This window comes from Macrobrachium nipponense, chromosome 13 (genome assembly GCF_015104395.2).
Source record: "Macrobrachium nipponense isolate FS-2020 chromosome 13, ASM1510439v2, whole genome shotgun sequence".
NCBI lineage: Eukaryota > Metazoa > Arthropoda > Malacostraca > Decapoda > Palaemonidae > Macrobrachium > Macrobrachium nipponense.
Window position 1 is genome coordinate 38849957 of NC_087206.1, and position 16281 is coordinate 38866237.

The following is a 16281-nucleotide window of genomic DNA, read 5'->3' on the forward strand; positions in this document are numbered from 1 at the left end:
GTTTACAAATTCATTCTATTACTACAATACTGGTTGATCTATGGATTGTTTTACTTTGAGATCAAACATCCTTTAAGCACCAAATTTTTAAAACTACAGGTTCATAAAAAAAACCACAAAAAAACTTCAGTTTTCATATAAACTAACTGGCATTTTTAGTTATGAAATGGCATCTAGGGGTTCTACACTTCTAGCTGACAGTAAACCACAACCCTACATAAACAAACATGGGAAGAGGAAATGAAAACTTAAGTTAAGGAAAATATCATATACTGGAAAAAGGAATTGTACTGCATAAAGAGCCAAGTAAAGTAACTGTGAGTTAAAATGAGGTTAAATACTTTAATATAGTTACAATATCTTTTTATGCAAATGGAGTACAGCATACTACATTTCTCTATTTGTCAAGCACCCAAATTTCTATCATCTTTGACCTAGGATATAATTGAAATAACTATTTCTTTCACATGTATAGCTAAAAATCTCACAACCCAGTTCTTCTGTCAACAATAAAAATGAACACTTCCTTGATTCTGGTAAGTGACAAACCTTTTAATACTATCAGTGACAGAGACCTATTAATGAGTGCACAAAAAGTGAATAATTGATGTCATCTACATTTAACAGTTTAAATGAGCATTTATGCCAAATCTAAAATCCAGCATGTAAAATATAACTGTGTGTGTGTGTGTGTGTGTGTGTGTGTGTGAGAGGAGAGAGAGAGAGAGATTGAGAGAGAGAGAGGAGAGAGTAGATGAGATAGGTGGAGAGAAGATAGAGACTGACGAGAGAGAGAGAGAGAGAGAAGCTGCACTAATGTCAAATGAAGGTATTAGTATCTTTTTTACTGCCTTTCTTGCACAACTATAGAATCAGCTTATTCATAACACAAACTAAACAGTCAATATGAGTACAATGAAGGGCTTTGCATTAATGCTCAACCATTTATGTTTAGAGTATAATTTCTTTTAAAACTTTTTTCCTTTAACATTAATGTTACTTCAACTTTTGGGGGTACTAAAAGTTTCTTCATGCTCCCTTACAGCAATCCAGAATTATGCTCCCCATGTTATACAAGAAAATATGATCCATGGTAGTGTCTATTTCCTTAAACTGGAATACCTGGATTTAAAAGGTAAAATCCACAAGTTACAAAAAATACCACAAGATATGAATATTAAAGCTTAAACAAACCCAAATGTTTCTATCGACTAAACAAAGCAAATAGACAACAATGTAAATGTTTGAATAGGTTTCCATAAATACAAAAATCCTTTACAGTGCTTTTTAATGTTATAACAGGAGGTGAAATAGGTTTTTAAATAGATACTAAAAAAAAATTAAGATAAAACACTTCCATATTCCACCGAGGAAATTTCAGCTGCTGTCTTCATTTACCCCCTAATCTTAATAATCTTAACAGTAACTTTATAACACTTTATTCAAATAAACATCAATGATGTCTTCAGTTTCATTTATAGAACAGCAGAGGAGATTCAATATATCTCTGGTCAAAATATTCTTTAAGCAGATACATGACTGGTCCAAATGGTATGCTCTACAAAAATGAGAAAATGAGAAACTATTAATTCTGTGGGTATCATTTTGTGTCTTTAAAACATTTTCACATGGAAACAGACCATAACACAAGAGCCCCCTACACCATGAAAAAATTATATTTCTAACAAATTACATGACCACAATTTCCTGTAATTACCTTTTTTACTGATCTACGTAAATTTCACACAAAACATGTAAAGAAATTTATAAAAAGAAATTTATGACCTTATGTGCTGTATAAAAAATGGGACATTTTACTAAATCTAAAAACTCAAGTCACAGAACAAACTTAGGAAAAGGAGCAAAACTCATACAAACACACGCACAGTGCTTAATAGTTTCATATACAGAGCAACCCAACCTAGATAAAACCTCTTTCTGAAGACTTTGACCTGGAGCTAATCAGCCTTTGATAAAATGCCTACAAACTTCAAAAAGGGCAAGGCCTCAAGCAATCCCTACAGACACTGAAAGCCACACCCAGAACAAATTCACCCTGACATAAAATATATATTCCAGAACACTCATACCAGGAACAAATGCATCCTTAGCAAAATCACTATATGTGTAGTATATCCTGACACGCTCAGACCAAGAGCGTATCTAAATTAGTTAAAACACTAAACGTGACCCAAATCATGCTCCCAAAGCACTTTAATTTCATTTAAAAATTAGCGGAATACATTAACGTTAAAAAAATGGTTGACGTAAAAACAGAGTACAGTATTGCCTAATGGGTATTTGTCGAACTAGTGCATTTACAGTACGGTATACTGTTACCCCCATACTAATTCATTGGCTGCTGTTTTCTTTTGCATTCACAGTAAGGTAAAACCATGTAACGAGTGGGACTGTAAACTTAATGACTGACATTTTCTTTACCATTGTACCAAAGTAAACTAGGTTCACTTGTCACAGAAATAATATAAAAAAGGTACAACTCAATAAAATAAAGAAAACCTGTACATACTGTATGTAGAGGGTACAGGTATCCAATCAAATTAAAATTATGTAAAGATGTACACAGAAATAATAAGTAAAATTATATGTGCTAAACAGAGAGAGAGAGAGAGAGAGAGAGAGAGAGAGAGAGAGAGAGAGAGAGAGAGAGAGAGAGAGAGAGAGAGAGAGAGAGAGAGAGAGAGAGAGAGAGAGAGAGAGAGAGAGAGAGAGAAATTTTGCAGATCTGTGAAAAAAAAATGCGGATGCAAATTAATTAGGCTCAATGAAAACTATACTAATCCATGAATTCATATATCACAGAAATGCAAATGCACGAGGCATGACTGTAGTATATATATCCTAACAGGCTCATACCTGGAGCAATCTTGAAAAGTTTTATCAATCTTGGATGGAAACTTTTCTTTATGTGCTGTAAATAAATAATGCCAAAAATATTACAATTTTCAATTTGAACAGGAATCCTGGACTTGCCTAGAAATGAAGTCTGGTCCATATGAATAGTTTATTTCTTAAATAAATACCACATTTCTTGAATACTGTTATCTAACTTATAGAATGAGGGAGAGAAAAATAAGCACGTGAAAATCTTCAAAATAAAGCTGCATATAAGATCCAAGCTGAGAATTATAAAAAAATAAAGAAGTTAATGTCAGTGAAGACAAAGTGGAACAATGTGTCATTTGGTTTTATGGTGGGTGGGTGGGTGTGTGTGTGTGTGTGTGTGTGTGTGTTAAGCAAGCGCTATAAAAATTTATAAAATTCTCAAGGATTTCCACACTAAAATATTCTGTTCAGTTACTGCATACTAATATTGTGCAAATTATCACGGATTTTCATACTACAATATACTGTTTGGTTACTGCACACTATTTGCAATGTGAATTCTCAAAAATTTTATTTTTAGTAAAATCTTTCAAGTTTCACTTATATATTTCTATATTTATCTGCAAAATATTTTGTTTTTGCATAACTTTCAGTTTTGGGATACCACTTACTTATGGGAAATACAACCAATAACAAGAACAAAAGCCCTTATATATAAAATCACAAGATTAACTGAGTAACTAGCTGTATTCTACAAAGGATCACTTAAAAGTTACTTGTCTTCACTATGCTCTAGTCATTCTCTGTTACCAGGAGTGCATAGCAAAATATTACAAGAATTGTAGCTCTAATAGGCTCCTTAGCAGAAAAGTGTTTTTTTTTTAATAAACACTTTAAGGTAGGTTTCAACATTGAAATAGTGTAATTTTCTAGAACTAGGTTAATACTGCCATGTTTGCTTTGAGTTTTATATTGATAATAACCAAAATGTAAAATAGTATGCCTAATGCAGTTGCAAAATCTTCTGATCTGCAAATGTTTCAGTGAGGAGCAAATTCTTTCTGTTGACATGTGAAATCAGGTATATCAGTTTTAATTTTTGCCACCTTGGGTTTATAGTCTACTGAAACTCAATCCTTAAGGGTTTGCAGCCAAAGAATTAAAGAAAGAAAAACATTATAATATAACTCAAGTTTACTGCTTAAAGCTTTTGTCAGTGCTTTAATTGATAAGATTAGCTTTGTTTTGTGACTTTTTCTTTAGAGTACAAGTGATATCTATGAACATATGAAAATACACAGTTATTATGTCTGGAAAGATCTCCAGTTCTCTCTTATGTGAGCTTACCAAAATTTCTGCTCTATTCATAAACATAAATATTATTATTTCTACCACAGAACTCTTTCTAATTTATAAAAAAATTCCCTTTATATTTTAAATATCTCCTCTGGAAGAAAGTTTGACAACAGATCTTCTGTGTAACTATGATACTCTTCAGGCACCAATTTCCCTCCAAAAAATATTATTATTACCTAAGGTTTCAATAATTTTGCAAATTCCATTGATTTTACCTGGTCTCATTAAATACTTTCCACTCCTCCTACATGGATACCTATGTTTTCTTTTCTTGTTATATCTTTGCTAAGGACAACAACTTTGTCAGGGAGCATCACACAATTCCAAGCTCTTGCCTTTCCCTGTCCTCTTGAACTTTGTAAAATTCTGCATGTATGTATATCATCAACAAACAATAATACAATAAGAACTTAATGGGTGGCACTTTACCTTGAATTGACTGATAGATATAATATATTTTTGAAGAAGAAGAAGAGTAATGAACACAGAAGTAACTATTCAAATTAATGTTTTTAACAAATTAATCCTTTCATAAAAGTGCAAAAGTCTTTTGCCAATACTCAAACAATGATTCATGTTATAAACTGTTAACAGTACATTAATCAAATATATTGGGTTTACAATGTATCCTTGTAATACAGGAGTATGAAACAATCACATAAATCCTTACACTAATTTCCAAAGTATGCCATGAAATTTCATAAATGTAAAATACTAAAGTATATTCATTAACTGCGCAGCTACTAACTTTCAGTTAGTTTACATAATGTTTAGTGCAGAAAAATAGCAAGATACAGTCTCTTTGGACTATTTAGAAATCAGTGTTATATAAATGCCTATAATCCTTATCTATGCACAACAGGGGTGCATGCCTCATGCAAATAAAGTAGCTATAAAGCCAACCACCGAATTTCGAGGACTTATTGAATTTTAGTTACTACCAGTTTTCAACTGTTTTATGTCAAAATAAACATATCCTGAAGCAAAAAAGGTGTAGATGAGTCATAGACTCTTTTGGACTGTGTTATGTGTAAATAAACATATCTTGAAGCATTATTTATAAAGAAAATCTTCCAACTGGCTCACGGATAATTTTGTTCATTGCTTGCATGGCACTGTGAACAGCAAACTGTAAAAAACGTAAAGAAAATATGTATGACTAATGATAGTTACAATAGTCATAGACTACTTTGGACTGTTTTATATGTAAATAAACATACGGAGCTTTATTGCTAAAAAGACATTTTTTTTAGTGGTTCACGAACAATTTTGTTCATTCTTTGTACTGCACTGTGATCAACAAAGTGTAAAAACATGTAAAAACTTGCCAAAAGACTTGTAAAAAAAAATACATATTACTTGTGTCACCCACTAAAATATCCCATTCTCTAGCATTAGTGTTAAAAGAAAGCAGTTTATAATGATAAATTGCTCAAGATGTCCTGATTTTCTCAAGATTCTTGAAAGTCCAAATATTTTTAGTTTTGCTGTTTTCTAAAAACTTATTTTTTTTCAAACTAAATGCTTAGATCTCCAAGAAGATTGAAACAATTTCAATGAAACTTTCACAAGTAGTATAACTATACTATATCTTTATTTTGGCATTAGGAAAATAATTTTTGAGAGTATTTTTTTTTTGCATATTTTTTAAAAATGGCATGATTTTCTTCAACAGAAAAAAATAACTTGAGGCCAAATTTCTAAATTTCCCCACAAGGGAATTTTCAATATTTGTTGTAGAATAAGTGGTAAACATTTGAAGCAAATCCCTTCCATCATAAGGTAGAAATAGTCATTTAGTTTATAGTGGGGCCTTACGGCATCAGCACTCCCCTTAAGTGGTGATACATGAGATTCTCAGCAAACATTTCCCAAGCTCCAAAATGAAAACCTATTAAAAAATAATGAACAATCAAGGAACTAACAAGCAAACAGTAAAAGTATTAGAGAACCCAATGTTAGTCTTACACTCTCCACTACATCAGCATATCACAAACCTACATAATGCATTATGTACTATTTAAAAAATCTCTTAAAACTATAAAAAAAAATCCTTAAAATACAAGGACCTTATCAACTTGGCACATAGAAACTCTGATCCCTTTAAAAATTTATCATCCATGTTTCCATCAAGGTGAATTAAAAAAAAAAAAACTTGCATGAAAAATAGCTGAGAGAGAGAGAGAGAGAGAGAGAGAGAGAGAGAGAGAGAGAGAGAGAGAGAGAGAGAGAGAGAGAGAGAGAGAGAGAGGTGGGTCTGAGTTATCATGTTTTCTACAAAATTTTAGTTATAAATAAAATTCCTTACATATACAGCTACAAGTAATGGCCAAAAACAACATTTCATCAGCCAATAATATCAGTCTTATCAATACCTCTTAAAGGATATACATATCTTCTCTATGAGATAATTATATGGTACTGCAAAATCTAACATTATCAAATTAATATTACATTATAAAGGTTGTTCCCCAAATGCAAAGACACAAGATGTCAGGTGCTTGATGGTGATCTATAAAAATTTATAAAAATAACAATCGCTGCTACGATTCTATCCTCTCTTCCAAAAATAAGTATAGAGTAAATTATAAAATGTGATTTCCATTGTGTGATTACAGTGCAAATTGTACTTATTATGAATGGAAGTACTAATGGGTCTTCAACTCTTAGTAAAATTGCTCATGAGGGACCCTGTACTGTAGTACATTGTCTAGCAGATCTTTTATATATGATTTTGACTAACAGAGCTCAATCAAAATATGAGAACCTCACTGAGACATATCCTGAATACAGTATAACAACACATAAACTGCATTTCGTATATTTTCTTTCAATATTTTTCCAATATCATAATTTCATTAGAAATTACTTGGAAATGAGCTCAAACTATAATGACTGCTACAGTGAACGATCAAAAACCACACCACAATGTTCAATAAATGCTATGCTGGGTGTTTTCATTTCAAATAAATAAACATGTTTAGATTGTCACACATCCAAAATGCATAGTGTGATTAACTAGACAGTTATTGCATACAAACAACAAACTTTGTTATATGATAAATGATATTCAGTTTTAAAAGACCAGCCCAGACCAACCCATGATTTTTCAAGTAACTGATATGGACTCCTCTTGAACCTCATCATGCAACTGCTCTTCACTCTACCCATTACATTTTCACTTAATGTAATTTACTATGCAACCTTCTACCTGTGTACCTAACATTAAGTTGAAATCCAGTTCTTTAAGAGATCTCCATCATGAGAAAACTGAAAGCTTGAAAATATGTAACTGAATGAAATGTGGTACACTGATCAATATGACTATGATATTTGTATACTTTATATGCCATGTGGACAATTACAGCATTATTCTTCAATTTAAAAAAACAATGATATTAAAGGATATCTTTTTGTTTTCCAAAAATCAACTTAGTTTTGGAAGACAAGAGCATAAAGACTGGCACCATGACCTGATTTATAGGGTCTGGAAATTGTGAAAATTCATCCACATTTTAAAAAATTTCTTATAGAGTTTCTGTTGCCCTGTACTTCAAAAGCACAGCTACTTTATTAATAATTCTCACAAGAAAACCTCATTAAAACTTAAAAAAAAAAACAATAGCCCTATAGTACACATACAAATACAGTACAAGTTCTTCTCCTTCCCACCAAATGTCCATCTATATCCTGCACAACTAAAATCATCCAGGAACATCAACACTGCTTGCCAAACAGAAAACCAACCTGACTTAATTCCTACCTCAGAGAAGGCCAAATAAGGGATCATCCTAGAATATTTCATCTATAATAAAGTATGTACTATTTATAAGCAGTTAAAAAACAGTAATCGGCAAAATCTTTTCCACCACTTAACATTTCTATGGGTAATGCAAATCCACTCTACACAGGTAAAAAAAACTGCATCACGAGTATTTATACATATACAGTGTAGAGTAATAAGATATATTCACCGGTGGAAGCTGCTTTGTGCATTGTTACTTATACTTTTAAATAGGAACAAATTGCTACCCTCCTATATAACTGGACATGAATTATTATTCATAAAATTTTCACTAAGTTTGGTGTTTATACATATGAATTTGTAAAGATGATTTCTGAGAAGCACGATAAGGGCATAAAGAACATGAATATGGTTTTTCTCCCGTGTGAATCCTAATGTGGTTGGTCAGTGAAGTTTTGGTTGAGGAATGGAACGGACAATGGGGACAAGCAAATGGCTTTTCCCCTGTATGAGTTCGAATGTGTTGAACCAGTTTATCTTTTTTGGTGGCACAATAACTACAATGTGGACAGGTATAGGGCTTCTCTCCTGTATGTGTTCGTAGATGTTGGATCACTTTATCTTTTGTGGTAGCACTATAAAAGCAATAATGACAATTAAAAGGTTTTTCTCCTGTGTGAGTTCTTATGTGCTTGGTAACATGGTCTTTCCTATCTGTGGAGTAACTGCAATATGGACACTGGTGTACCTTGCTGGCTGCTCCTCTCCCGCTAGTCCTTGAACCATCACTGTTCGCCCCCACCTGTCGGGAATGCCCAACTTTATTATTATAAGGATAAATCCACACTTCTTATACATACATACATACCAAATATACATATATATGTAAATATATATATATACTGTATATATAATTTATGTACACTAATTGCGAACGAGAATAAGGGCTAGAGGGGGCACAAATGCATACACGCACGCACACACATACACACAGATTTGTTTACTGACCTGCAGTTATTCCATCTACAACAGCACTACAATACATGTAAGACTGAAAATGAAAATTAATTCCTAAAATATGAACTAACATGAAAATTAAGGTTACAGCTTTATGAACTACAATGTGTATTACTTTTAAAATATGCTTTTCTTTTTGTGCTGATAATTCACAAAAAATTTATTTCTATATTTCAATTGATAGTGAGACAAATGTTTAAAAATATACAAGACTGAGAGAGAAAGAGAGAGAGAGAGGCTGTATATAATGTACAACACACAGAAATGAGGCTTTTCAATGCTATATCATTCTAAAGCATTTTGAAAATTATTGTTTTTGCCTAACAATGAAGCCTCAATAAAGGAGACTTAACCTAAAACCTAAACCTAGTTAAATTCTCATGAATTAATATAAGTGAGCAGAATCAGTGACTGAAATGATAATTCAAAGAATTAAGACCCCAAACATTATAACTGAAACAACATCAAGACTTATGCACAATTAAAACAAAGCTTTTCACTTTGGTTACTGACAGTGACCAAAACAATCTGAAATGCAAAATAGACAAAGTAGTACAAGAAATTGAATATTATAAGATAAAATATTTCCACTAAATATAAAATTCTACTTTCCAATCATGAAAATTGTAAATACGTAATGGAAAGATGAATCAATCCAAAGAAACCTTCAATTTCTATTTCTGAAGACCCAAACAAAAAGTAAAAATATAAAACCAAGCAAATTTTGTAAAAGTCATCTATTACATAAATTAACCCAACTGCATAAGGGGGAAACACAATTAAAATTCCAGTAAAATAGGCCACCAAGCAGCATACTATTCATCCATAGGCAAAAACTTACACATTACTCAGACTTTATACAAAAAAATTAAGAAAAATACATACAATGCACATACCATTCTACTTAAGAAATGTGGATTCTAATGTGATTGTTCAGAGTATTTTTAGTTGAACAACGATATGGACAGTGAGGACAGTTGAATGGCTTCTCTCCTGTGTGAGTACGAATATGTTGTCGCAGCTTGTCCTTTTTGGTGGCGCAGTAGTGACAATAAGGGCACGGAAAAGGTTTCTCTCCCGTGTGCGTTCGGAAATGACTGATCAGTTTGTCTTTAGTAGTAGCACTATAAGGACAATACTGACAGACAAAAGGTTTCTCTCCTGTGTGTGTTCTTATGTGCTTCACGACGTGGTCTTTCCTTTCACTGGAATATTTGCAGTAGGGACACTGGTGCACCTTGCCTGATCCGCTTCTCTTCGTTACTTCATTTTTTATCACCTGCCAAGAATGCCCTACTCAATTAATATTTTCATTTTGAAATCTACAACCTTAAGTAGCTAAGATCATAACAGATGCAGAATATCTACATATATATATAGTATACTATGCTTATGTATGTATGTTAGCACTACAATGCAGGATCCAAGCTAGGCTTGTTAGATATTAAAGCTGTACAGCATTTCCTTTCCACCAACACAAATTACAATGTCTAATTTCAAATATGTATATATTTCCATTAACTTCTCAAAGTTCCTATACACACTAAAGTGTGCTTAACTGAGGTATGTACTTAAATGAGGTAAATACTAAAATTAATAATGTCAAGCAAACAACTGACAGGGTACTATATTCTTAAAGGAAAAAGGATGTTGTGCAACCAATTCTATTTATCCATGGATGCAAAGAATAAATGCTGTAAAATATTTTGTCTTCCTAAAGTTAGCTCTAAGAATACTATACAGATGTACAGTTATTTGTAGTTTTCATAATGTGAAAAATAAGAGAGAGAGAGAGAGAGAGAGAGAGAGAGACGAGAGAGAGGAGAGAGAGAGAGAGAGAGAGAGAGAGAGAGAGAGAGAGAGTCAGTAAAAAATAGAATAAACACATATATACACATACAGGGTATGCATGTATTTATTACAGAAATAAATACTGTTTGCGTGTATGTATAGTATATAAGTATGTATATAGTACATATATGAGTATAGTACACATACACATTATATATATATATATATATATATATATATATATATATATATATATATATATATATATATAATAAACACAAAGTATACAATTATATACATATATACTTAATGTATATCATGATCATAATTTCTGCACATGGACTCTGGAAATCTAATTTCAGTGATGAAGAGATAGGCACAACAATATTAAACAGCAGTCATAGTAATATTTGGAGGTTGTGAATTACAAATATGAAAGGTTATTTCAGATTTCATTTCTTGCAAATAGGTATAAGAACTTGTAAGCAAACTTGATAATAATCTCCTATATAAACTTTACTAAAAAAACAGCAATAAATTAATGTCATATTACTAGTGTGTTAAATAACGTCACAAGGTAATTGCACATGTATGCAATTAAAGCGATTTTTTTGTTTACATCGATATTGAAAGGAATGTGATCTGCTCCATGAAAACACCAGCTATTATGGATGTATTCCCAGAACAGTAGTATATGTAGACTAAATTTTCATATTCATTCAACTTCAATAAAATTATACTGCCCACAATGGTGGTCTTAAGCTATCCCCAAGTCTATTTAAAATCCTATCAGAACTAGAAGACTGTTTATTGTGAAATAAAAATCAACCTACATGAGAAAAATACAAATAAATTACATTGAACTGGCCAAATAAACCACAGGTTTACAGACTGGTATCGTCTCTCACCTTTTAAAGGCTAGCATTTTTTTATTTACTATGTGTGTATATATGCCAGCAACAGATGACTAAAAACAGATGACTAAAATATGCTTCACTATCCTCTTTATTTTGTTAATTGCTGAAAAACATGCTTGCTGTTACCTCAGTGAGTAATTTTTTATTTTAATTCTTCCTGTCAAGCAGTAACAGTAATTATTTAGGTAATAATGAAAAAATATCAACTTCAACCCAACTGGACCAATTACAGGTAAAGTACCAGTGAGGGTATAAATAGTCATGTTTTTACAAGAGATGAAGAAGGAAATTTCAAGGCTCTATCAACTTTTGAAGCTCAGATAATATATTACCTTTTCCTACCCCAATATTAGAAATAAGTTTATGGTATGTTCAATTTAGTACATATCAGTAGGCATTACTATTAACAAACTCGTTCTGTGTATTTTGTGATTGGTGAGCTGAGCCTGTGTTTTGAAATGAAAGTTGGTAAATTTACCAGGAAAGCAAAGAAACAACTCTACTGAATAAATAGACACATTCCAAAGATAATACAACAGTAAAAGAAATCAGATTAAGATGTAGGCATAACTCTTAATAATGTTGTACGAGATCATCTTCTATATGTTTTACATAAAAAATCGGAGAGAACAAATTTTTGCATTCATGGCTCAGTAATTCAGTCACAATTTGGCTGAAGGACATTAAAAACACAAACTTGACTAAGGTAAACAAAGTGCTTCATAAAGTAAAATGTTTACTAAATGTTTTTTTTAATAAAGTAGTACAAGATCACCTTCTGTACGTTGCATATGATCATGAGAAAGAGAACCAACATTTGTATATATGGATGAATATTTCTGCTAATCAGCTGAAAGCCATGAAAAATAGTTACACCAAGGTCAACAGAAGTGCTTCAAAAATGGTTTATTAAAACATGTGTCAAAAGGAAGCCCATTTCAAGCCCACTCCTAAACCAAAGTCATTTGCCTTTTCAATGGAGTACATAAGGAACTTTTATGGCCCATCACTGAACCAGTTAACTTGACAAAGTGCTGAATCTAGGTCTGCAATGATGACGCCCCTAAATACTGCAGGAGACTTTCATAGTTCTTACTAGAGCATGGCCAGATTTTAGTACTGATGAGATGGACTTTTTTCATGAGGGGCATTCACGAAAGCATTCTGGTAATAGCAACGGAGAAGGTTGCTAAAGCCCTCATGAAGGAAAAAAATGTAACAGTAGAGTATGTGTTAAGATTTACAAATGCCTTGGGAGACTTTTAAACTAAAACTGTTTACTACTAGAAAATTCAAGGAACAAGGGACCCTAAAAAAATATCAAACATCTGCCAGTGGATATAATGCACATGGGAATGGCACGATGATGGCAGCAGATTTGTTCCACTGGTCTCACCACTACTCCTGACCAACAAAGAAAGCCAACTTGAGAAAGGAGGGTCTTCTTATAGACTCAATGACTATCCTCTTTCTTATCTTTAGCCTCCTTCAAATGAGTAAATGCGACATTCTTGTGTATTCTTCAGCCAATGTCACCCACTCTGACACAGTCCAGGGACCAAGGGATCATAGGAATGTGTATGCAGCTACTAAAAGTTTTTGGCATATTCACTATTAAGTTCAACCCACTCTCAGCTAAATTTCCACCATGACTTCATCCTCAAAGATATCAATTAAATGGCTGCCCTGCCAAGGAATGTTATCAAGACATACTACAGAGATCATAGCAGCAAAACTGTGACATGACATTGTTCCTTGAAGAGAAAGTTAACTAGGAAGAATTTAAGGGCTTTGGGAATATGAGGATTAGAAATTACAAGAATAATCTACAGAATGTTTGAGGTTTCCCAGCCCCTTTTGTCTTAAGCAACCTCAGAGCAAGATACTGCAGACTGGATGCAAAGAGACAATGAAATGACAAATGGACAGATCATCTTGCATGTCACCAAAGTTTTGACAGTAAGACAACTGAGGGCAAAAATTAAGAAAAACAACCAAAAATAACACAGAAGGCTGCATCAGAAGCAAATGATAAATGTTCAAATTTGTTGGGAGACATTCTAATAAGTGTTAAGAAATAGAACATTATGCAGTACCATGCCATGTGCAGGCATTTCCAGGGTAGCAGAGAAGCACAATTAAACATTTCACCTTTCAGACTTCCCATATCACCAACAACAACCCAAGAACCTCCTTTACAGCCCCTTCAGTACAGCACATGACGCTGAGCTTAGAATTGAGGTATAAATGACCCTGAACCCTTAAAAGACACCTGATTACCCTATGCTGTTGGATGTTGATAACCCTGAGTCTTTGGAGTTTGTTGACCCAAAACCAAAGGAACCTGTAACAGAAGACTCTGCTACAAGTTCCAACACTATAGTATTTTATTGAGACAAAAATCTGGTTTCATATATTAATAGTAATGGCATAAACCGCTCAAAATTGATAGCCACAATTATGATAGAAACTGGCAAAGTAAGTGACCTAGTTGTAGTATCATCCTCTTCTGTTGGGTTATATGTCTGACCATTTTGTATTAACAATACACTTTTGTCCTAATGTTAATAGTAATGGCACATAGTATCTACTGATAAAATTTATGTACTTATTTACACATCAAATTTACTTACAGACAATAAAAAAAATTATTAGGAACTGAGAGGGTAGGTGACTTAAGTTATTTGGCATTTCTTTTATTTTGGAATGAGTTTGGTTGTGCGGACACTGAATAGCTGGACTCCTACTTTCTTATAGATCTGAAATGATACCATGAACGTCTTTCCTATAGATCTGAAATGATATCCCATTTCATGTAATGATTGATAAATACAATATTTCTAGAAAACAATAATCCTTTTTCAATACATACGGGACATGGGAACCTCCCTCATTATTATTTTCATTAAAAATACTTTAGGATAAGTGAGAAAATACAAACAATAACAGTTAAAACTTGCATTAATTTAAAAGCTTGGTATGAGAAGTTAAGCTGGTGATAATATAATTTGTTGCTCCCAGCTATGAATAGGAACTACTATCTAATTCATAAATACAACTGCTACTAGCTCAGCTGTTTTAATGTGATATCAATAGTGAATAATGTTATTATTTGTATGGGGCTGACTGCTAATGTTCACAAGAAAGAACATAGACATGACTGCTAATGAAGCCTATAAACAAAGACTCAATGTAGAGAAATACCTAAAGTAAGGATGAATTTCATTTAAGGGCATGAGGGAAGAGAAAGACCCACTTCAATTGGTAGACATCTTGGATTCTCATTTTTTATTATACTGTACCTTTTTGTGTGTGGAATGAATAACCTGGGCACATTTTAGCTCTCATTCAAAACAGAAGGAAGTTAATGTTACATTCACCATTTATAATAACTTTTCAAAAATACAATCCTTAAAAAACACTGCAGGGTGCATAAGTGGATTACAGGATTACAAAGAAAGTTGAGTTTCAATTCAACAGTAATCTAATTTAGACATAACTGGCAATAACTACTTTCCTAATTCAAAGGCTATAGGTACTGCTAATTTCAAGAACCTTGACAATTAGATAAAATTTTCTTACTTATTTCTCTCTTGGGGATAAAAAAAAAACTAAGTTTTATTTTGTGGAACACAGCTTGGCAGATTAACCAACTTCTGCTTCTTTTCTTTAAATTTAAACACTATTATGCACTACCATTGCTATTCGAGCTCTATCAAAGATTACCCCTACCAGTTCAGCTTGCTCATTCTAAAATTAATCTCTTTGCATCTTCTCCACCAGCACTGCAGCCATCACTACTTTTGTCTTGAGAATTCAGTGCTAGACAGAGTCCTTGCGATTATGCATTTTCCACTGGCACAGAAAACATTTTACAATCTGTATGAAGTAATAATTCCAACTTTTTTTTTTCCCCCAACTGGCATTTCTCTATAAAATTGTTGTCCATTATTTTAATAATACTATGGCCTATCCACCTGGATAAATATAGTTTGGATTTGCCCTATTCAGGACTCTGTCATCAGGAACTCTATGATATCAGCTTATCCCAAAAAATTAATATACTATGTCCTATCCACTTGGATAAATACAATTTGGATTTGCCCTATTCAGGACCCTGTCATCAGTAACTCTGTGATATCACCTCATCCAAAAAATACTTCTTAGACAAAGTCCATAACTAGACCACGACATCCACACCTTAAAGCAAGTTGGTTAACACAAAAATTGAAAACACCTTTGTTTATATCCTATCCATTCTTAGAGTTCATAACCAGCCCAAGACATCCACACCATAAAGCAAGTTGATTAACACAAGAATTGAAAATAAAGGAAGTTGGTTAACAGAACAATTGAAAATAAAGTCCTTTGTTTACATCCTAAACATTCTGTTGAAACAAACTATCATCAAAAAGGACAACAGAAAATCCTGCCACTTTACTACTTCATCTCAACTGAGGTATTAGGATAGAGAAGAACCAGTATAGCAGAAGAGACCAATATTCTCAATCTGAACAAAAATCACATCTCACAATTCTTTTTCTATGTAACAATATTTTCTCTTACTATGAAAGCATTACCAATACAACAGAAAATCTACAACTTACC

At 32.7% G+C, this 16281-nt stretch overlaps 1 protein-coding gene across 25 annotated transcripts in view; it reads right to left on the bottom strand.

Moving 5' to 3' along the window:
* The window catches only part of LOC135225753 (zinc finger and BTB domain-containing protein 24-like), a 526510-nt gene that overhangs the window by 167477 nt on the left and 342752 nt on the right, over positions 1-16281 (bottom strand). The window contains exons 6-7 of one of the 25 annotated variants that reach the window (XR_010317086.1): positions 9862-10244; positions 8697-8750 (exon numbers count right to left, since the gene is read on the bottom strand). The exons of 21 other annotated variants lie outside the window; for them this stretch is intronic. Coding sequence is in view for 3 of the 4 variants with exons in the window: in XM_064265156.1 (XP_064121226.1) it covers positions 8280-8750 (471 nt within the window). In the remaining variant the exon portion in view is untranslated. Of the gene's footprint in view, positions 1-4667; positions 8751-9861; positions 10245-16281 lie in introns of those variants that run through there. 3 more of the 25 variants (XM_064265163.1, XM_064265157.1, XM_064265156.1) reach the window with 3 other exon arrangements.